General features: G+C 42.4%; 1 protein-coding gene and 1 long non-coding RNA gene across 9 annotated transcripts in view; one reads left to right on the top strand and one right to left on the bottom strand.

Annotated features, from left to right (window-relative positions):
- The window catches only part of LOC308585060 (putative G-protein coupled receptor 148), a 21,570-nt gene extending 5,771 nt beyond the window's left edge, over positions 1 to 15,799 (top strand). Inside the window, exons 1-5 of one of the 8 annotated variants that reach the window (XR_014007069.1) lie at positions 5,690 to 6,554; positions 10,433 to 11,573; positions 11,846 to 11,905; positions 12,008 to 12,142; positions 13,260 to 13,397. Coding sequence is in view for 1 of the 8 variants with exons in the window: in XM_081190582.1 (XP_081046708.1) it covers positions 3,809 to 3,821; positions 11,846 to 11,905; positions 13,260 to 14,227 (1,041 nt within the window). In the remaining 7 variants the exon portion in view is untranslated. Of the gene's footprint in view, positions 1 to 2,805; positions 3,822 to 5,650; positions 6,555 to 10,432; positions 11,906 to 12,007; positions 12,143 to 13,259 lie in introns of those variants that run through there. The other 7 variants (XR_014007072.1, XR_014007070.1, XR_014007067.1 and 4 more) reach the window with 7 other exon arrangements.
- LOC308585248 lies at positions 13,341 to 22,628 on the bottom strand. Its single transcript, XR_014007195.1, has 2 exons — positions 22,468 to 22,628; positions 13,341 to 13,885 (listed from the first exon to the last, which is right to left on the bottom strand). It is a non-coding gene; the product is annotated as an uncharacterized lncRNA (long non-coding RNA).

Genomic DNA, 22,628 nt, shown 5'->3' with positions numbered 1-22,628 from the left:
CTTGATAATTGCTCCAATATTTGTTTTAATAGTGTATCTGACCCACCTGCTGCCATATCTTCCTCAGTGGCCTTCTCAGTTATTTCCCCTTGTTCCCTTTGGGTCACCAGTACAGCTGGAACCGACGATCGGCGTCCTTGGGTCAGTGTTGTTTGTACAAATTGTGCTGGTTTTCTTTCCTTTTCTTTTTCCTTGGCCTCTTTAGATTCCTTAGCTTTAGATGCTCTTGTTCTCCCTGCACCACTCATTACACATCTGTCAGTGTTCAAGGTCAGATTGTCTATTGTTCCATGGGAGAGACAAATTCAGTTATAAACAACCAGTGAAGTGGAATTCAAAACAAAAGTCAGTTCCCAGGATTTTGTAATCCGAAAGCCCTGTAGGGGGAGTGCCACCAGGTTTCAAAGACAAAGAAGGAAGTAATCCGCCATTAAAGTTCCAAATTATTTCAACTCAGTAAATTCAATGATCCAACAGTCCCTTCAAAGACTCAGAATTCCCCAAAGCACCTTTTAAAGTTCAGCAAAATTTCACAGGAGGTGCTTGCAACAATATCACGTCCAGTCTTTTCTGCTCAAATGTATCAGTTACGCTTACAAAGTTTTTGCAACTGTTTCCGCAGTTTGACACAGTCTCCCTCTCCGGCAGCCCGACGATCTGGCTTTTTTTAAAAATACGACCCAAAGAAAAAGGAGGTAGGAGAGAAGTCTCCTTCTTTTAATCAATGTCCCTTTCCACCTTCAATTCAGCAGGAAAAAGAGCAGGTTTAATAGCACGAAAAAGTTAAAGCTTCCCACAGTCCCGTTTCAAGCGCTTTCCGCTTTTTAAAGCTTTGCTTTGATCTTGTCAGCAATGTCGGAAGACGGACTTCCCTTTTCTCGTCTCCCGTTTTCAGCCAAATTTAACAGATTCTTTGCCAATTTTAAACCCTTTACTCACGGGTATGTTGCTTGCAGTTTGATGTTGGTTTTAGGAAGAAGGATCAGCGCTCATCTGCAACGGCCGCGCGGCTTCACTTCCGCGGAAAGAGCGATGAACTCACAGCACCGCTACCCCTCCTTCACTCCGGGTCTCCTTACGGGGTCCCTTCTGTGTTTTCGGAGCAGCTTCTGGTGCCCGCCGAGTCCCACGGCCACGGGCTCACTCTACCCGTGGTTTATCTTGATGGGTCGTCGCTATGCCGCAGCGAACGACCCTTTTCCGCGGAGCCCCTCTTCAGAGCTCGAAGAGGACCGCCATTACAGTTTCGCGCCGCCCCCGGAAGTCCCTCCAATTTGCTAAGTTAAGTGTATAATTGCTTGTTTATTTCAGTAATGTTTAAAGTTTTCAAATATGCCAAGTAAGAAGTCATAAGATATTTTTTCATTTAAAGGTATTTTGTATGCAAATAGACATGTTTTAGTTAGGTTTTTAATTGTCAATTGCATATTTGCCCAGGTACATGCAAATATAAAAGTTTATTATTTCTATTTTCATTGTCCTTTTTGTTAGAATAATTCAAATTTTTGCAGCCTGATAAATGTGACAGTTTAGGACTTTTCTCAGCAATCATGCGGTGGGAAATTATATTTTTCATTCAGCTCAAATCTTGTTTGCGTCTAATCTTTATTCATGGGCAACCACATAATTTATCCATGAATTCGTTGGCTGAACTGATCTTAAACCATAGCTGTTCCTTAAAGCAACCAAAGCCATTCCTAAGAGCAGTCTAGGGCCTTCTTTCAGGGCTTTTTAAAAAGATATTTTTTTTGTTCATATGTCTGTTTTTAATCTTCCATTTCTTTCTGTAGTTCTATCTATGTGATAAGTCAGAAAACTGTGTCATGCTGAACCCACTTTAGATCAGGGGTGACCACAGACCACACCCAGCTTTCTAACCTACAGGAAGTGGTCCATCAGCCCTGCAGCTGATCAGGAGTTAAAGTGCTCTGTCAACTCTTTAGAGTTTGCAATCAGCGGTTGCTCCTGTTCCTTCCAGTAGTGTCATTTGTACATTTTAGAGTGGAGAAGGAGATTGCAGACTCACTTAGGTTAGACTTTACTAAGTGGTCTGCAGATAATAGGACGATACCTAAAGGCTGCTGAGACAAAGAAGCAAATAACGACCGATTCCCCAGTTTTTATAAAATCTATCAGTTACTCACACCTGTCTCCAGGAGAAACATCAGTTTGTATAACAGCAAATCCTGATTTGAGGCAGTGTACTAAAGATGCCCATAGATTCCAGTTTTGGTGGCATTTTGTAGTGGACTCCATTTTGCAATAGATCTCCAAATTTACTGTGTGGTTTTCCCCTCTTTAATACAAACTAAACCCATATTTCTTCTCTATAGTTGTCTGAATTTGTGTTATTCAGATTTGATTTTTGTAATGTCAAATTAACGCAAGATTCAGCTTTTATTTTTCAAATCCCTGGTGGTGGCGGCGTGTGTTTTTCCACATCCATGTTACTGCTGTATTGCGCACACACCAGTTCTGTTAATTTTAAAAAGGACCCGTAACTGAGATGTCATCTTTACCAGAAGCATACCGTTCTTCAGGAAGTGCTCAGAGTCAGACATTGCAACCTCTTTTAATGTACTGAAGTTGATGCGAGTTGATATTTTTGCAAATCCACAGAAAAAGAGCAACTGGACCAAAGTTGACCTCAATATCATCAATAGAAAAGAAGACGAAAAAGATCTAAAACTCTGATCCTGTGCGTACTTACTTGAGAGAACAATCTTTCAACAGAGAAGTTTGTAAAATAAATCACAGCAATCATGCCTGGAAATAGAAGGTTAAGATAAGATTCCAGGACAAACTCAGCTCTCAGTTCTAAACACACAGAAGCAGATGATCCTACTTATTACTTGAAAGTAAATCGCACCGTGACTGAATCCAAATTAAGCATGCAGAGGATTGTAGTCATCGCCTGATTCTTTGCAGACAGTAATGCTGGCAGAAAAAGCCAAGTTAGGCCACAGGCTTTAAGCTGATGCTTTCTCCCTCTAAGGCAAAGGTTAAGGGCTAGGACAGGCAGGCTCAAGACACCAGAAATTCCTTATGTTCAGTATTGTCATAAAGTGGACTTTGCACTGCATTGAGGGCTTGCAGTCCAAGGCAGCGCACTACCAGCGACCCACAATCTTGCCCTTTGCCTCAGCCAGTGATTTGTCTTGGTCTGGTGCTTATTAAGGTTCTGGGACATGTTCTCAATTGACAGGGCAAGCCAGCCATTCCAGAAACAATATAGGTTTACATGCTGCTTCCAGCACTGCAGGCAGGGGTGCTTTAATTTCTGCTGTCTAGCCTGCCTTTGTGGGAGAGCTGGCTCTGCATATATTTTTGTCTCCAGGAACACCCGGCAGTCTGGCTAGCAGAACTGCTGTCTTGCAAGTTGGGGCCTGCTGTTGCCAAGATTAAGTGCCCGATAGGAAACAGGAAATGTACATTCAGTGGAGGAGGTCTTGGCTTCCACTATATGAAGCTTTCAAGCGGAGTAATCAGTAGTTGCATCCAACTGAACTCCAGTCATTTGCCCTCCATCCGATCATATGAAAGGTGGAGCAGGTCCTCGGAAGTGGGGATCCTGGCTCAGTGTCCAAGGACTCCCAACCTGCAAAATCAGGGTTCAAGATTGTTCAGGGAAGCTATGCCCATACAGCCAGGCTTCCTGCCTTAGACCTGCTTTATCCCCAGGGTGGTGTGGGTGGCAGGGACATTTATGCAGTCCCCTCACTTGCCTTCCCCTTACATCTCATAGAAGCACAACCCCAGCCCTTGCAGCCTGGTAAGACCTGGGCCCTGTAACTGAAGCCTCATCTATATGCATGCAACAGGTATGAGGTGTGCTATTTTGGACTGCAGCTGAGGTGTGCCATTTTGAATGCTCCACAGCAGGGGTAGGCAACCAAAGGCCCAGGGGCCAGATGCAACCCATCCGGCCTGCAGATGGTCCTGGAATCAGCGTGTTTCTCCATGAGTGGAATGTGTCCTTTTACAGTGGTGCCCCGCAAGACGAATGCCTCACAAGACGGAAAACGTCTTTTCCGAAAGAGTTTTCCGTTTTGGAGGTGCTTCACAAAACAAATCTATGGGCTTGCTTCGCAAGACGAAAATGTCTTGTGAGTTCCTGCGGGGTTTTTTCCCTCCCCCCCTTTTTCTAAGCCGCTAAGCCGCTTATCAGCTGATCCGATAAGCTGATAAGCCGCTAAAAGCCGCTAATAGCGCTAATCCGTCAATGGGCTTGCTTCGCAAGACGAAAAAACCGCTAGACGAAGAGAATCACAGAACAGATTCTTTTCGTCTTGCGAGGCACCACTGTATTTAAAATGCATTTCTGGGTCATTTGTGGGGCCTGCCTGGTGTTTTACATGAGCAGAATGTGTGCTTTTATTTAAAATGCATCTCTGGGTTATTTGTGGGGCATAGGAATTTGTTCATTTCCCCCCCCCAAAAAAATTAGTCCTGCCCACCACATGGTCTGAGGGACGGTGGACCGGCCCACAGCTGAAAAAGGGTGCTGACTCCTGCTCCACAGTGTGTTGTTCTTGTGGTTGGTTGTGGGTTTTTTTAAAGGCCTCGCTGCAAACAGAAAAGTAGCACACCAGGGAGAAAGATTCTGATCCCCACCTCCTTGCCTGTTGTGCTGCTTTTCTACTTTCGGGGAGTTTTGTAAGATAATGCTGTATTATTTTACTGTTGTTAGCCACTCTGAGCCCAGCTTTGGCTGGGCAGGGCGGGATATAAATAAATTTATTATTATTATTATTATTATTATTATTATTATTATTATTATTAAGTATTCAAAAAGGAGATTGCCACCTGCAGCCCGTGGCGTGTGTGAATCAGGTCTGGTGACCACAGCTATCTTTTGTCTTGAATCTAAGCAGATGCTCTTTGCAACAAAAATAAAGTCCATAACAAATGAACTTCTTTTTTTTTTAAAAAAAGGTGGGCACGTTAACCACCTTTTAAAACCACTTCAGCCTGGTTAGTGCTGTAATTTGCCTAGCAACAAGTTGCCCTCTGCTGCCCCCTAGTGGATGACAAAAATCAGGACATGTGCTGTCAAAACATGTTGGTAGGTTTTTCCTTGAAAGAGGAGGGCTCAGCTAGGGTGCAAATTCCATTTACCAATTAACATTCATAGAATTGTTGGGGATGGGGAATCCTTAGCATAAGCTGTTGCATCTTTCTGCCATAAATAGAAGAAGAAGAAGAAGAGTTTGGATTTGATATCCCGCCTTTCACTCCCCTTCAGGAGTCTCAAAGCGGCTAACATTCTCCTTTCCCTTCCTCCCCCACAACAAACACTCTGTGAGGTGAGTGGGGCTGAGAGACTTCAGAGAAGTGTGACTGGCCCAAGGTCACCCAGCAGCTGCATGTGGAGGAGCGGAGACGCGAACCCGGTTCCCCAGATTATGTGACTACCGCTCTTAACCACTACACCACACTGGCTGGGAGAAAAATAATGGAACTTCTTATTCATCACTACCTGTCGTATTACTAGTGGCTGTTCCTACAACAAAAGCTTTGCTTCTATTTTGCTTCTATTTGCTTCTATTTTGCTTCTATTTTGACCAGGCAAGAGCTTGACAGATGTTGGGAGAAACTAATTGCACGGTGCTGAGACAATGCTCTTCAGTGCCCTCCAGCCTTTGACAATGCTCTTCAGTGCCCTCCAGCCTTTGACATTGATAGGTGGAAAGCTACTAATTGCAAATCTTACTCCTTATCAACGGGAACAGCAGGTTGCTGCAGAATTCATGAAAATTGCTTTGAACCGTGAAGGAGTAATTTCTTTAACTCCTTCAGACCAAGAGTAGGTTAAATGTAAAGAAGCTGGAAGTATATACTGTAGGCCAAAACTACAATGTGAATAAGGGCTGTCTTCTTTGGTGAGCCTGAGCCTTTAAAAGCTTTTTGTGATGGGCAGAAATTCAATAGGGTAAGGATTCTCTCTCGCCACCTCCTAGCAGACGCCCAGTAACGAAAATGCAAACAGAAAGTGTCTCCTGTTGAACTTCTGCCTTGTTTTCCTTTAATTCTGCTGGTAAAATCATAGGGGCACTGTTATAAAAGGGGGGGGGAGAGAAGAAACTGGATAACTGAATATGGAACACATTTCAGATGTGGATTTATTATTATTATTATTATTATTATTATTATTATTATTATTATTATTATTATTAATTGCCCTTCACCCAAAGATCACAGGGTGGTTTACAATATAGAAACACAAAAATACATACCATAATAACAAACAAAAACAATAGTTCCAACCCCTCTGGTTTAAAAGGCCGTAGAAGGTTTAATTAGCCAAAGGCCTAGGAGAAAGGGAATGTTTCTGCCTGATGCTTAAAGATATGGAAGATATGGGGAAAGCATTCCATAAGCAGGGAGTCACCACAGAAAAGTCCCATTCTTATGTTGTCACCCTGTGGACCTCTTGTGGGGGAGGCACATCTAGAAGGACCTCAGATGGTGATTGCAAAGTCAAGGTCGTTTCATATAGGAAGAGGAGGCGGTCCTTGCGGTATTGCAGCCCTGAGCCATTTAAGGCTTTAAAGGTCAAAAGCGGATTACTTACAAACAAAAGACTAGGACAAGAATTTATCTCATCAGACAAAGTAAAAAAAAGAGGAGTTGTGATATATGTAAAAGAGAAATGGGCCCCAAAAATGATGTTTAAAGATGAGCAAGGGAGATATTTGGCAGTGGAGATACAAGTACAAGGAGAAAAACTTTTAGTTGTTGGAATCTACGCACCAAATGAAGGTAAATCTGACTTCTTCAAGAGACTTCATGAAACTCTGACGGACTATTTGGATTACAATATAATTATGGGAGACATGAACGGTGTGGTCTCCACCAACATGGACAAGGCACAAAGACTAACAGTTACCAAGGAAGGGAGACTTCCTAGGACCTTTTTTGAAATGACGGAAAACATGGACTTGATAGATATATGGAGAACAAGGAACCCTCTGGAGAGAGAGGGAACCTTTTTCTCCCAAGCAATGATGACCTGGACCAGAATTGATCAAATTTGGATTACTAGTGGCATGGCTCCAAAGATTAAGAAGGTAGAAATCTGCCCAAAAACTTGCTCCGACCATAACGCCGTGAAGATGGAAATGAAACTTACAACAACTGGTCAATTTAGATGGAGAATGAATGACACCCTCTTTCGAGACAAGGAGATCCTTATGAAGGCCCAAAAAACTTTAAAAGACTATTTTGAAATAAATTTGAGGGCTGACGTGGAGAAAAGAGTGATCTGGGACGCAAGCAAAGCGGTGATGCGAGGTTGCTTGATTCAACAAAACTCAATAAAGAGGAAAAAACAAAATGAGAAAAAAGAAAAGATTTTGGAAAAGATAAAGGAAGGAGAGAAAAAACTAAGAGTAAAACCAAAGTCCCAGGAGATCTTAAGAGAGATTAAGTTATATCAAACACAATATATGGAATTGATGAACCAAGAGATTGAATGGAAGATAAAGCAAATGAAACAAAAGACATTTGAATCAGCAAATAAATGTGGCAAACTTCTGGCATGGCAATTGAAGAAAAGGCAGAAATTAAATACAGTTACAAGCCTAGAAGTGGACGGAAAGAATATATCTAAACCTAATGAAATTAGAAATTGCTTCTTGAGTTATTTTAAAAAACTTTATACTCAAGGCCCGCAAAATGAAGAAGATATAGACAAATTCCTTGATAAATATGGATTACAAAAAATCTCTCATCAAAGCAAGATGGATCTGAACCAGAGAATAACAGAACAAGAGATAGAGGCTGCCATTCAGAATATGCAATTGGGCAAATCTCCAGGACCAGATGGACTGACTTCCAGATACTACAAATCGTTGAAGGAATGGTTGATTCAACCACTAAAAGAAGTCTGCAATGAGATCCTTGAGGGAAAAAAGGCACCTGAATCGTGGAAAGAAGCATATATTTCACTCATACCAAAGACAGAGACTGAAAAGACTCAACTGAAGAACTACCGCCCAATATCACTACTTAATGTGGATTACAAAATTTTTGCAGACATTTTGGCAAAAAGATTTTAAAAAGTGCTGATGGAAAAGATTCATAAGAACCAAGCAGGCTTTCTCCCAAAAAGACACCTAGCAGACAATGTAAGGAATATAATAGATATTTTGGAAAAGCTAGAGGTGAATATAAATACTAAAGCAGTACTGATTTTTGTGGACGCGGAGAAAGCCTTTGACAATATTTCTTGGAGCTTTATGACAAAGAATCTTCATGGGATGGGGGTAGGCCAAGGTTTTGAGAATGGTATGGCTGCAATATATTCTGAACAAAAAGCTAAATTGATTGTAAATAATGTAGTAACTGAGGAACTTAAGATAGAAAAAGGAACACGACAGGGGTGCCCAATTTCCCCATTACTCTTCATTTCGGTTCTGGAGGTGTTGCTGAATATGATTAGGAATGACCAGCAGGTTAAAGGAGTGCAGGTCGGAGCTAAACATTATAAGTTAAGAGCATTTGCAGATGACCTAGTACTGACTTTGCAAGAGCCAAACACTAGTACGAAAAAGGTCCTAGAAATAATCCAACAGTTTGGCCAGGTAGCTGGATTTAAGTTGAATAAACAAAAAACCAAAGTTTTAGGAAAAAATTTAACAGATACGGAAAAAGAGAAATTCCAAGAGGAGACAGGGTTGACGGTGGTCAAGAAGGTGAAATACCTAGGGGTTTATTTGACATCTAAAAATGTGAATTTGTATAAGGATAACTATGAAAAATGTTGGTCAGAGATTAAAAAAGATCTAGAAATATGGTCAAATTTGAAATTGTCAATGTTAGGCCGAATTGCAGTGATTAAAATGAATGTATTGCCTAGAATGTTATTTTTGTTTCAGACCTTGCAGATTCTTGATAAGATGGAATGTTTCAAGAGGTGGCAGAAAGATATTTCGAAATTTGTCTGGCAGGGCAAAAAGCCCAGAATCAAATTTAAAATATTGACAGACGCTAAAGAAAGAGGGGGTTTTGCCCTGCCGGACTTAAAATTGTACTATGAGGCAGCAGCTTTTTGCTGGCTGAAAGAATGGATGCTCCTCGAGAACACAGACATTTTGGATCTGGAAGGTTTTAACAATGCTTTCGGTTGGCATGCATATCTATGGTATGACAAAATCAAGCTGCATAGTGCCTTTAAAAATCACATTGTTAGAAAAGCATTGTTCAATGTTTGGATAAGATATAAAGATCTGTTGGAAAACAAAACCCCTAGATGGGTGTCACCAGTGGAGGCCAAGGCAGTGAAGAAACTCAATATGGAGGTCGGATGGCCGAAGTATTGGGAAATTTTGGAACAGGATGGAGATAAGTTGAAATTACAAAGTCATGAGAAATTGAAACATAAAGTACAAAATTGGTTTCAATATCATCAAATAATGGAGTTTTTTAAACAGGACAGGAAAATTGGCTTTCAGGTGGAAAAATCAAAACTAGAGACTGAATTGTTAGAACCCAATACTAAGAATTTATCCAGAATGTATAACTTGTTGCTGAAATGGAATACACAGGACGAAACAGTCAAATCGGCTATGATTAAGTGGGCACAGGATGTTGGTCATAACATTATGTCAGCTGACTGGGAATGGTTATGGAACACCGGTATTAAATTTACGGCATGTAATGCCTTAAAGGAAAACATTATGAAAATGGTCTATAGGTGGTACATGACCCCAGTCAAGCTGGCAAAAATTTATCATTTGCCCGATAACAAATGTTGGAAATGTAAAGAGACTGAAGGTACCTTCTACCACCTTTGGTGGACATGCCCGAAGATTAAGGCTTTCTGGGAAATGATCTATAATGAAATGAAAAAGGTACTTAAATGTACTTTTCCTAAAAAACCAGAGGCCTTTCTCTTGGGCATTGTCGGCCAATTGGTGTCAAAGAGGGATAGAACTTTTTTTATGTACGCTACAACAGCAGCAAGAATACTCATCGCAAAGTATTGGAAGACACAAGATCTACCCACTCTGGAAGAATGGCAGATGAAAGTGATGGACTATATGACATTGGCCGAGATGACAGGCAGAATCCGTGACCAAGGGAAAGAGACGGCGGAAGAAGAATGGAGAAAATTCAAAAGTTATCTTAAGGACTATTATAAACTTAATGAATGTTAGAGTGTTGAGGTTTTCAGGAACAAAGGGACACAGTGATATAAGGTCAGAATACAGAGATGACTAAGATGACAGAGGTTGGAAAGTAACAATTGGGAGTTGCTATAAAATTATGGACATTGGGATGCAGAAAGGGGGGGTATGGGGAAGTCCCAGAAAAGAGGTTTATGAAAATATGTTATGAAATTATACGTGTATGTTTGTCTTTTTAAGTGTTTGTTTGTTCTCTAAAATTTTGTAAAACCAATAAAAATTTTATAAAAAAAAAAATAAAGGTCAAAAGTGGCACATTGAATTGGGCCTGGAAATCAATTGGCAGCCAGTGCAGTTGGGCCAAGATCGGTGTTATATGCTCAAATTGTCTTGCCCCGGTTAGCAACCTGGCCACTGAATTCTGCACCACCTGAAGTTTCCAAACTGTCTTCAGAGGCAGATTTTGGTCTTCAGAGGTTAGATTAGCATGTTGCAATAATATGACCTAGAGGTGACCAGAGCAGAGATGACAGAAGCTGGTGGAAGGCACTCACTCCATGCCTCCAAGGCTGCCTGAGCCTCGAGCAACAACAAAGGATCCAGAAGTACAAAGGGGTTCACAGCTTGGGGGTACTTCTGAATGACTTTAGCCTCCCTCCACACCAGGGAATAAGGAGTGTGTGAAGATCTACATCATGAACAAGAGGGCAATGAAGGTTTACATTGGGATCTGCTGCCCCTGTGGATCCTGCTGTCTGAGGTCGTCGCCTCACCTTGCCTAATGGATGAGCCGGCCCTGATTGTGAAATATGCATGCTTTTGGTAGTGCCTTCTTTTCTGACAGGGACGCGGGTGGCACTGTGGGTTAAAACACAGAGCCTAGGACTTGCCAATCAGAAGGTTGGCAGTTCGAATCCCCGTGACGGGGTGAGCTCCCGTTGCTTGGTCCCAGCTCCTGCCAACCTAGCAGTTCAAAAGCACGTCAAAAGTGCAAGTAGATTAATAGGTACCACTCTGGCGGGAAGGTAAACGGCGTTTCTGTGCGCTGCTCTGGTTTGCCAGAAGCGGCTTTGTCATGCTGGCCACATGACCCGGAAGCTGTACGCCGGCTCCCTCGGCCAATAAAGCGAGATGAGTGCCACAACCCCAGAGTTGGTCATGACTGGATCTAATGGTCAGGGGTCCCTTTACCTTTACCTTTCTTTTCTGACATAGGATCAAGAACATAAAACCCATCTAAATTTACAGGTAGGGAAAGACCATGAGCCAGTGGTGGAAAATATGTAGAAAATCATGGGTTCAGCCTCCAGCAACTTGAGGAAGGGCTCGGGAAAATCCCTTACAGGAACCCTGGAGAGATACAATGCACCAGCAGCTGGAAAAAATCAGTGGCCTGGCTCAGTATAAGGCAGCCTCTTATGTCCACATAGCTCAGAAACTAAAGTAAGTCTCATGTTTTATTTTATGAATGCATCATCAACTTGCATTCAATTAATATTCCATGAACTTTGTGCATTTTGGGTTGAGGTAGATGATGTAGGCATTGATCCAGGCAATAAATAGAAATTTAGAGACTGGTCTTGCTCAGCAAATGCAAAATAGCTGGTGGAAGATATGAGAAGGTTTTCTTTGGGGTTTTTGGTTTTATTTCCTCCCTCTAGTTTCACAATTAATAACCTCAGAGTTAGTTTTCCTTCTTCTTCCTTTTCTGCTAGGGCATTTCAGTAAGATGCGGCGGAACAAAAAGAAGCAGTGTGAGCTAGCACAGAGCAAAGGTACGTCTAAATTTTCAGTGCATCTCCAGATCGTTGTAAACTATTGCAATCGGCATACTATTAAAAGCACGGTTTTAAAGATTGGCTAAACATCTAAACTAGGATTAAACATCAAGATCCACGAAGAGTCTGCATTCTGAAGATGTCATCATGCTTAGATGGATGTGGCACTGTAGGTTGAGAAGTCATAATCTTCAAATTTAGAATCTACTCCTGGGAGAGGGAGAACATGAAAAGGTAAGATATGGGATGTATGAAGTTGAATAAGTGATGTATTCCAACTCTTGGGATTTATAAATTTGCTATGGTATAGAACTGTTTTCTAATCTCTTGTCATGACATTGCTTTCACTCAGTTTAATTCAGCATGATGAACACTCATACACTACTGGTTGTTGTTGTTGCTGTTGTTTTAATTTAATTGTGCTATTCTCAACATTTATAGTAGAAGAGAAAAAGATGTGCTATTTGGGGAAGTTAGTATACCCACCTCCTAGTTTCAGATTACATGCTATTCATCAGGGTAGTAGAGAGTATTGCCTGACACCTCTCCATTTCTCACACTGTCTATTGTTATAAACCAGGGATGGGAAGAAGAGAATGCAGGATCTCTGGGTGATTTGCTGGAGATGGGCAAGCCAATCAGGATGAACGTTCATTGTCGTATAACCTCCCCGCAAACCAGTCAGAACAAATGCTCAATAAATACCAGTTTAAAAGATTCAGTTGTTCAGTGGAAACAGAAAGTATGGCCCTTTCTGAAAAATTAACTAAGGAAGTCAACTGACGAGCTTCGTGGCTCAGAGATATTTTTCGTTTAAAATCCTCTTAAAAGTTCATCACATTTTAGGGCAAATTTCTCCTCATAAACACATTTTTAATATACAGTTTTGACTAATGTACACATTTTTGCAAGCTGTCCCCCCCCCCAATATCTTCATTTTTAGGCAAACTTCCCCTAATATATGCCATTTTGTAAACAGCGTTTGGTTAGAGAATGGCACTGCAAAATTCGGATAGGTGCAAATTTCAAAGGATTAGTTCCTTCAGAAAGTATGGACTGGAAAAAGTCAGCTTCAAATGCATCCTGAATAAAATTTCTCCATCCCTAGTGCTGAGTTAGGTTTTGAACACTGGTCTTCTAGATTCTACTCCAGCAATGTAACCAATGACACCACAGTGGCTCAAAACTCCAGTGCATATAGATTATAATCCTGTTCATGTAAATAATAATAATAATAATAATATATTACTATTTATACCCCGCCCATCTGGCTGGGTTTCCCCATCAGACTAAATAGCTGGAAATATATTGTTATAATACTGTTCTAAATGTATCGCTTGTTTATTTCCAGGGCAAGAACTACACTTGGCTATTATGAATGTGTCCACGACTGAAACTCAAGCAAACAAATCAGATTTAATACAAACGCTAGTAGTTGTAAAGGGAAGCCTTTATTTGGCTAACTTCATATTCATAACTGCATTGAATATATTAATAATCAAGACTGTGAGGCAGAACTCTAAAATGGTGAAGGAAGTGAGATACTTCCTCCTATGCCATCATCTTCTCTGTTGCTCTTTATTCTGTTGCTCTGGCATGGTGTCCAACGCGATACAAACATTTAAAGTGCAACAATTCTGGATCTGGATCACCTTTGGAGTACAAACAGCAGTTGCAGAAGCAGTGCTGGTAACGCTGGCTTTGATGGCAATTAACACTTGCTTAGCAGTTTGCTGGCCTTTGAGATACCTGGCCTTTGTACACTTGGTGAAACGCAAAGCTATAGCTTGTGTTTGGGTCGGAACAATCCTCAAATCTGCATGCTTGATCATTGTGGAACGTACAGAAGGAGATCCGAGGGACATATATGAAGCAGAGCCCTCTTGCCCAACTATCCTGGGTAGTGATTTTGCCAAAATAACCGGAAGTATTCTCATTTTGCTTCTTGCAGCCGTCATGGTAACTGTTTATTTTCTCCTGTGGAGAGAAGGAAAGCTCAGCGGTCATTTTAACTGTTCCAATAAGAAGGCCAGAAAAACAGTCATTATTCATGGTGTACAAATGAGCTTCCATATTCTTCCACCCTTAATCTTGACAGCCATCGGAAAAGGATCAGAACATGTTCTGATAAAATTTGGAGCTTTTGTTGGTTTCTTACTTGCACAAAGCTTCAGCCCTGTGGTTTATGGGCTGCGGAACAAAGAACTTCTGGACAAGATATGTGTCAGACGAGAAAGAAATCAATACAGTAACTACTTGGTAAAGTACAATAACTACCCACCGCAACTTCAGATGGTAGAAGGTTCAGCAAATGGGTAGACCGCTTCTCAGTGTAGTGCAGAAGCGCTTTCAAGTCAGCATTAGCCTTCATTAAACCATATCACACATCAAGGAATAATTCAACTCACACAACTGCATATACCAACCTATTATTTTTAAAACCAGATTTTCAGCCCCAAAGCTAGAAGCCTTGAGTGCTATAGTTTTGCTTTAAAGTTTAAAGGGTAACTCGTGGAAAAGACACAGCACAAGAAGTAAAGGAAACCATGGAAAAAGAGAGACGGCAAGGCACTGCCAGACAGGCTACTAGAAATGGTACACTCTGGAATCTCTAGTATAGTCGTACCTTGAAAGTTGAACGGAATCCGTTCCGGAAGTCCGTTTGTCTTCCCAAATGTTCGGAAACCAAAGCGTGACTTCTTGATTGGCTGCAGGAAGCTCCTGCAGCCAATTGGAAGCCACAGAAGCCCCATTGGACGTTCGGCTTCCAAAAGAACGTTCAAAAACCATAACACACACTCTGAGGTTTGTGGAAGGAGAGGATGCAGTAGAAGACACTTCCTCATCATAATCCCAACAGTTGCCCACCAGGGTAGTATTAATGCTGCTTTGTATCTCTTTCCCTTGGCAGCCTAGAACCCCCACCTGAGCACTAACAGGTTTGAAAATCAGCATGTTCATGAAAATTTCAGCAGTTCAGCCAATGGCATAGGAACAAATTTCAAAAACATCAAGTCAGATTTCTTGCAGCTAGGGAGCTTCCAAAGGATGCAGCCAGCATACACTACAGCTTCCGCCACCTTTTGACAAATTTTCTACATATGCTCTGTGCATTGATTTGATATTTCATATATATTTATTAACCATGATAAACTATGAGAGTTAGTCAGAGGCTTGCTTTGGTGCCAGTATGATTCAGATGTGTGAAACATTCTTAAAAATGTTTTAGGGCCTGGTTGAAAATGGAATGCAGCTAGTTTTGCCCCAGCCTGATGACCACTGACTTGTGATAATGCAGAAATAAGTTTTTTCACTGGTAGCACTGGTGTTGTGAAATGCACTCAATGCTGAAATGCAACAGGTCCTTTCTTTACTGGCATTCTGCTCGCTTTTGAAGATTCACCTGTTTGCACAGGCAGTCTCTGATTTCTTCACCTCAGTCTCCTGTATTAATGGCAGCAATGTTTTAATCAGATTGTTCTATTGTGTGTTTTAATTATAGATATTTATATTTTAATAGGACTGTTTCACTGTGTATTTTAATCATGGGTTTTGATACCATAAAGTTTGTGCAACTGGTTTTTACATTTTGCAAGGTCATTTTGCATTCTGCAAGAGAGTTTCTCCTTCAAGGGCCAAAGACATCAGAAGCCCACTCCACAGTAACTCAGAGCAGTCTTTCAGTGTGGCTGTCCCTCATTTACTTTCCAGAAACAATTTAACACCTGTTTTTTCAACAAGCTTTTCCAGCTACACGAAAAAATATCTGTCTTGGATAATTTTGTACTGTTTCAAAGTCTATATTTAGTAGTTTTTAAACTACTTTTTGTTGTTTTTGTTGTATATTTGTAAATTGCCTTGAGAAATATGAGACAGGAAATAAATAAAATAACAATAACGGTAACAATGATAATATAGTCTGTTTCTTATTTAGCCCACAGCCAAACAACCTAATGGTGCTCTCCTGAGGTTAAACTGCTACTTTGACCTCCTTGAGCGTATATAAATGTTGTTCTTAAAAAAAAAAAAAATCTAGTGGGGCCATTAGTTTTCCAGCTTGGGACAACTGATTCTGACACAGTTACCCAGGTATCATTGTCTCTATGTGACGCCATTTCCCTCGCATAAAAATATGACAATGCGAAGTATGTTGTTAGGCTAGCACAGGCTTCCTCAACCTCTGCCCTCCAGATGTTTTGAGACTACAATTCCCAGCATCCCTGACTACTGGTCCTGCTAGCTAGAGATCATGGGAGTTGTAAGCCAAAAACATCTGGAGGGCCGAGGTTGAGGAAGCCTGGGCTTAGCAGACCTCCATTCTTGATAAACTTCATGACCTCATATCAAAGAAACTGCGCTTTTTACATGGTTGAAACATTCCAAGTCAAAAAACTTGGAGAAATAATTTAAAAAACCCCTGCACATTCCTCTTGTGATGGGTGCTTGGTCCACGAACTGTACCATTTCATGCGATTTCAATAATACAATGGTACCTCCGGTTAGGGACGCAGGTGGCGCTGTGGGTTAAACCACAGAGCCTAGGACTTGCCGATCAGAAGGTCGGCAGTTCGAATCCCTGTGACGGGGTGAGCTCCCATTGCTCGGTCCCTGCTCCTTCCAACCTAGCAGTTCGAAAGCACGTCAAAGTGCAAGTAGATAAATAGGTACCGCTCCGGAGGGAAGGTAAATGGTGTTTCCATGCACTGCTCTGGTTCGCCAGAAGCGGCTTAGTCCTGCTGGCCACATGACCCGGAAGCTGTACGTCGGCTCCCTCGGCCAATAAAGCGAGATGAGCGCCACAACCCCAGAGTTGGCCACGACTGGACCTATTGGTCAGGGGTCCCTTTACCTTTTACCTTGGATTAAGAACTTAATTCATTCTGGAAGTCTGTTCTTAACCTGAAACTGTTCTTAACCTGAAGCACCACTTTAGCTATTGGGGCCTCCTATTGCTGCTGCACCGCCGCTGCAAGATTTCTGTTCTCATCCTGAAGCAAAGCTCTTAACCCGAGGTAATATTTCTGGGTTAGCATAGTCTGTAACCTGAAGCGTCTGTAACCTGAAGCGTATGTAACCTGAGGTACCACTGTATGCGTAAAAGCGAAGTTTGGCTAGGAACATGTCACGTTTCTTATGTAAATGTGAATATATAAAGCAGCCCCATACGGGGTCAGACTGTCCACCTACTTTGCTCTTGTCTACAGTGACTGGCAGTTGCTCTCCAGGGTTTCTGCAGTGTGGTGGGCCGATGCTTGGGATGGGTAGGACGGGGGAGCATTGAGGGCTGGGCTACATAGGTGCATTAGTGAGGCCAATCCACCGCTGCTGATTGCCCTTGCCACTAAAGTTAAAGGTAAAGGGACCCCTGACCATTAGGTCCAGTCCTGGCTGACTCGGGCTGAAGCGCTCACCTCGCTTTATTGGCCAAGGGAGCCGGCATACAGCTTCCAGGTCATGTGGCCAGCAAGACTAAGCCACTTCTGTTGAACCAGAGCAGCGCACGGAAACGCCATTTACCTTCCCACCGGAGCGGTACCTATTTATCTACTTGCACTTTGATGTGCTTTCGAACTGCTAGGTTGGCAGGAGCAAGGACCGAGCAACGGGAGCTCACCCCGTTGCAGGGATTCAAACCGCCGACCTTCTGATCGGCCCTTGCCACTACCCTACCCCAAACCACCACCCTAGGGGCAGGACAGCAACTCCACACTGCACTGACTGCACCTGGGTTTTGTACAGGAGACTTTCTCCCTACCTGGAGATACCAGGAATTGAAACTTTTGACTTCCTGTATGCAAAGCTTGCTCTCTACCACTGAGCAATAGCATAACCTCCAATGTTCCTCAGATGAAAATAGGAACATTTCTCACTCCCTCACAACTGAGCCTCCTCGACCCCCAACATTTTTGCATCTCCTGCGCAGGGCCTTTCTGTAATTATGGCTAAGGAAAAAAGCAACAGTCTGCCCTGAGTGACACCAGCCATTATGTTTAATGTGTCACTTGGGGTGGGGGAGGGGAATCGCTTATGGGTTCATTTCCTAGGCCTCGGTCTCTGACACTAGGATGACTCAGCAGAGCTTTGCAGGGCCTTTGGTATCTATCAGGCGCCACCTCAGAGAATTATGTTAGCTGTGATTGCAACTGGAGCAGAGAAGAAAGAAAAAAGAGATAGCATGGGAACAGGTGGAAATTAGATTGACGAGGGAAAGTAATGAAGGCCGGCGCAGATTAGAGTGAAATTATGCTTTACATCCGACACGTTTGTCAGGGAGCAACAGCAGCTGTAATAAACATGAAGCGTTTAGCCATTGTTCTGATAGCGGTTTAGAAATAAAAGCAGGGTGCATAAACCAGAGAGACGGAACTGTTGTCTGGAAAAGTTTATTATGACACTCTGCAAAAAGGAAGCAAAGTACAGTGGTACCTCAGGTTACATACACTTCAGGTTACAGACTCCGCTAACCCAGAAATAGTGCTTCAGGTTAAGAATTTTGCTTCAGGATGAGAACAGAAATCATGCTCCGGCGGTGTGGCAGCAGCGGAAGGCCCCATTAGCTAAAGTGGTGCTTCAGGTTAAGAACAGTTTCAGGTTAAGTACGGACCTCCGGAACGAATTAAGTACTTAACCTGAGGTACCACTGTAAAGCCACTCCTTGATTGTAGTAAGGAAGGACAAGGCTATGAAAACTTGATCCTAGAATTATATCCAAGAGATGTCATGATATTCAGACACAGCAGCGTTTTCCAGTTTTCCTGCACTCGGGATTATTTCTACATCAGGTAGTGTGCTGAAGAGCCCCTTGCAACTGACAAGGCATTTGATAAATTTCACAACTTGTTTTATGCACATTGCAGACCCTCCAAGTGTCCCTATTTTCCCAGGACGTCTCTGATTTAGAGAAGTCTTCTCGGTTTGTGATTTGATCCTGGAATGTCCCGCTTTTCCTTAGGATGTCCCTATTTTCATTGGAGGGTATGGAGTTATCTGACCCCTGAGCCGTCTGAAGGCAATCCTGTATAGGGAAGTTTTGTTAATGTTTAATGTTTTATTATGTTTTTATATATGTTGGAAGCTGCCCAGAGTGACTGGGGCAACCCAGTAAGATGTGTGGGGTATAAATAGTAAAATTATCAATATGGAACAGAACGTCTCTATTTTCATCAGATAAATGTTGGAGGGTATGACATTGGACCAAAATGTGATATGCGCTTTAAGAAAATAAGATGCGCCTTGTAGCATAATAATAATGAATAAAATAAATAAATCCCAGAAGATCTCAGTGACCAGGTCATCTTCTCCGAACAAGCTTCTCATTTTAGAATTTCACTGACAAACCCACAAAAGAACAAGGTCGAAAGAATAGTGACAGCATTATCCTCCATACCTGTGCATTAAGTATAGATCCTCTGCTAAGATCCACACACCTTTTATGTAATTACACATGACTCATGAAGTGTAGTATCTACCTTACCTGCTCGGCCTCATTTAGTGGCTACTGCAGCTTTTAATGAGTGAATGTAGGTAAACGGTTAATACAGAATTTGTTGCAACACATACAAAAACCATCCTCTACTCCTCCAAATTGCCCAATTTTAAAAAAAGAAACACAAAATAATTGAGTAAAAAAATGAGATGTTTATTATAGAAAGAGACTCTGTTGCTTGCTCTCCCTTTCTCTGCCTCTCTCTGTCACAGACCAAATAAACAATAAGCTCCTCATAGGAGGAAACACTCCAGAGTTGCTTCTCTGGCCTTCACGGTATTGGTGTCATGGGCCAGAAGTCAGCTTCACCTGCTGAACAGCAGCCTGAAGAGTGATACGGCAGAGTGACCCCACCTGCAGCAGATCAGCCTTCACAAGAGGAGAAGACACTGATGAGAACCAGCTGACTCTGGCCTTCTTAAACAGAGCTCTCAGCAGCAGTCAGATGCTGGAAATGTCTGTTGTTCTTGGCCCCACTTTGCTACTTCCTGCTGGACCCTTGACTCTACATCATCTGGACTAGACCCTTAGCTCTGTAATCATCTGGATTCCCTGACCTCTGGACTGTCGGACTTCACATGTGGATTCTGCTCTCAGGCAAAGGTTCCTCAGAGACTCCTAGCTCCTGATTCTCAGCAACAGAACTCGGACGGGCTACAACAAATGGCTCTGAGCACCCTCGGAACCAATGTATGGTTCTGATATAAGCTAACTGTGTTGTTTTGTTTTATACAGTGGTACCTCGGGTTACATACGCTTCAGGTTACATACGCTTCAGGTTACAGACTCCGCTAACCCAGAAATATTACCTCGGGTTAAGAGCTTTGCTTCAGGATGAGAACAGAAATCGTGCAGCGGCGGTGCAGCGGCAGTAGGAGGCCCCATTAGCTAAAGTGGTGCTTCAGGTTAAGAACAGTTTCAGGTTAAGAACGGACCTCTGGAACAAATTAAGTACTTAACCCGAGGTACCACTGTACTGGCCTTCTGATTCCAAACAAAATTATATTTCAGAAAGGCAGAACTCTTCAGAACACAAGCCTACAAATTTAGGAGCTGCTTCTTTTCTTCCCAGTCACCAAGATCCACCAACTGGTTGCAACCAGATTATGGTGAACACAACATTTGCTCTGAGACTTCTTAAAGAGGCAACAAACTATTCCCATAGCTGCCACACAGGGCTGTTTTCGAAGCACCTCAGTCTACTCCCATATCTGCTACAGCAGCTGTAGGCCTCCTAGCAAGTGATGGAGGAAGATCTCTGCTACTAGGGCTGATTTTTGGGCAGCCCTATCAGTTCCAGTACATGTTTTTTCTGCTCAGAGGCACATGGGAGGGAGCCCTTTGCCACAGCTATGCTTTTGGATTAGGATTGACTGAGTGGTGCTGAGAGCTGATTGGCCAGAGACCAGAAGATTGACAGAATGCTTCGGTATGTTCAAGGACGTATAAAATAGGTGTGAGGCAGGAAAGAGTGTATGGCTTTGAGATTCTGATCATCAAGAAATGCCTGAAAATCGCATATATACTGTAGTGCAAAAGGAGTTCACTTCTCAGTAAAATCCTGTTGCAAATTTTTGTGGTTTCAGGGCTAGCACCATGTTTGAACAGTGCAGGGATCCTGGAAACTGGCCAAAAATCCTTGAGGCTGAAGAATATTTGCTGAGCAGGTTTTCTTTCTGTAATACAGGCTGCTGACGCACAACAACAGCTGACATATTTCACTAGTGAAATCCACCTGGCAAACTCAAATAGTAAGGAAGCGAAGCAGAAGTTTGAAAAGTGCAAATTCAAATTATAATAGCCCTAAGCCTAAAACAGTACAGTATCCCTGTACAAATGGGGTTGGCCAGGGCGGCGGGAAAGGAATAAGAGAATTGGGTGGTTGCACATGCACAGAGAACAGCGCCCAGAGGAACCTCTAGAGAGAAGGTTTGTGGGTGTTGTATCTGGGAAACACAGCAGGTTTGCCTGAAGCAATTTGTTGCCATTCTATTGACTAGACTGTGTGCAATTCTGAACAGGTTAGTGTTGATATCATTATGAGAACCCTCCTAATATGGAGCTTTTAAATAAAGGAGGACAAGTACAAGTACAGGGAAATTTTAATTAAAGGGTACGAAAGCTGAATAGGTGTGGTACAACCAAACACCCGCAAGCTGGTGTGACGTCAGTGCTTTGTTGTGTACAAACAGGCATAGAGCGGCTCAAATACCTCAAATGGCCCCGACAACCAGCCTCCCTCCTATTCACTCATCTTCCTATTTCTTTCTTTCTTCTGATCATTTTCTCTCTCTCTCTCCCTGCCCTGCCCACATTCTTCCCTTAGGAGGAGCTAAATGGTCATTTGTAAACATGGTGGGTTAGAGATAAAGGGTGAGATGGGCATTAGGTAGACCCGCTAAGACATTAATAGGATGCCTTTTCTGACTTCTCTTTGTATTTCAAAAACTAATGAAATACAATTCAAAGCAAAACAATGCATTATACACCTGCAAACTCTTCCACGTTAGGATGTACCTAGTCTGAAGGCTGACCCCCTGTTCCCTAGGTTTCTTCTTTCTTAATTTTATACCCCACCTTTCCTTCCAAAGGAACCCAGGCTAGCAAAAAACAAACAATAAATCTATGAAATAGCTCTACTGAAAAAGGCTTGTTAGAAGAGGAAGGTCGTCAGCAGGTGCCAAAGGAAAACAGAGATGGGGGTTTGTGTAATATTTAAGAGAAGGGGGTTCCAAAGGGTTAGATGCTGAAATATACTTGGGAGTCCTGTAGTGATTTCATGCTCTTTATTGCAGCTTGTAAAACAGTGATTGAATTGCCCCCCCAAAACTCAGGCTATTATATACATTATTTACACAGTGAGTCCCGTCTGATTGGCTGATTCTGCTTCCCTCCTGGAGCCTGATTGGTCTTTTCCTGCAAGCCAATCAGTTGTTTCACTCTAGGATCCTACTTGCCTATTGTTCTAGGATCTAAGCTTAGTACATAACAGATGCCATGACAATAAAGGCCCAATTCCTATATGGTGCAGAACTGACCTCCTGAGAAGATGTTATCTGCAGGAGGCCCTCACCTGCAGGGCACACTGATGGACGGGCTATAGAAGAGGTGAGACAGTCTTTCTGGTGAGGTTGTCTTTCGGCTGTCTAGATCTACCTTTCCCTCATGCATTAAAACACGGGTGGGGAACTTTTTTCAGCCTGAAGGGCACATTCCCTTGTGGGGAACCTTCTG

Source organism: Podarcis bocagei, assembly GCF_964188305.1.
Source record: "Podarcis bocagei genome assembly, chromosome: 4".
In the NCBI taxonomy this organism is placed as follows: Eukaryota; Metazoa; Chordata; class Lepidosauria; order Squamata; family Lacertidae; genus Podarcis; species Podarcis bocagei.
Note: the sequence above shows the minus strand (reverse complement) of the source record. Positions and strands in the feature narration are given on the sequence as shown.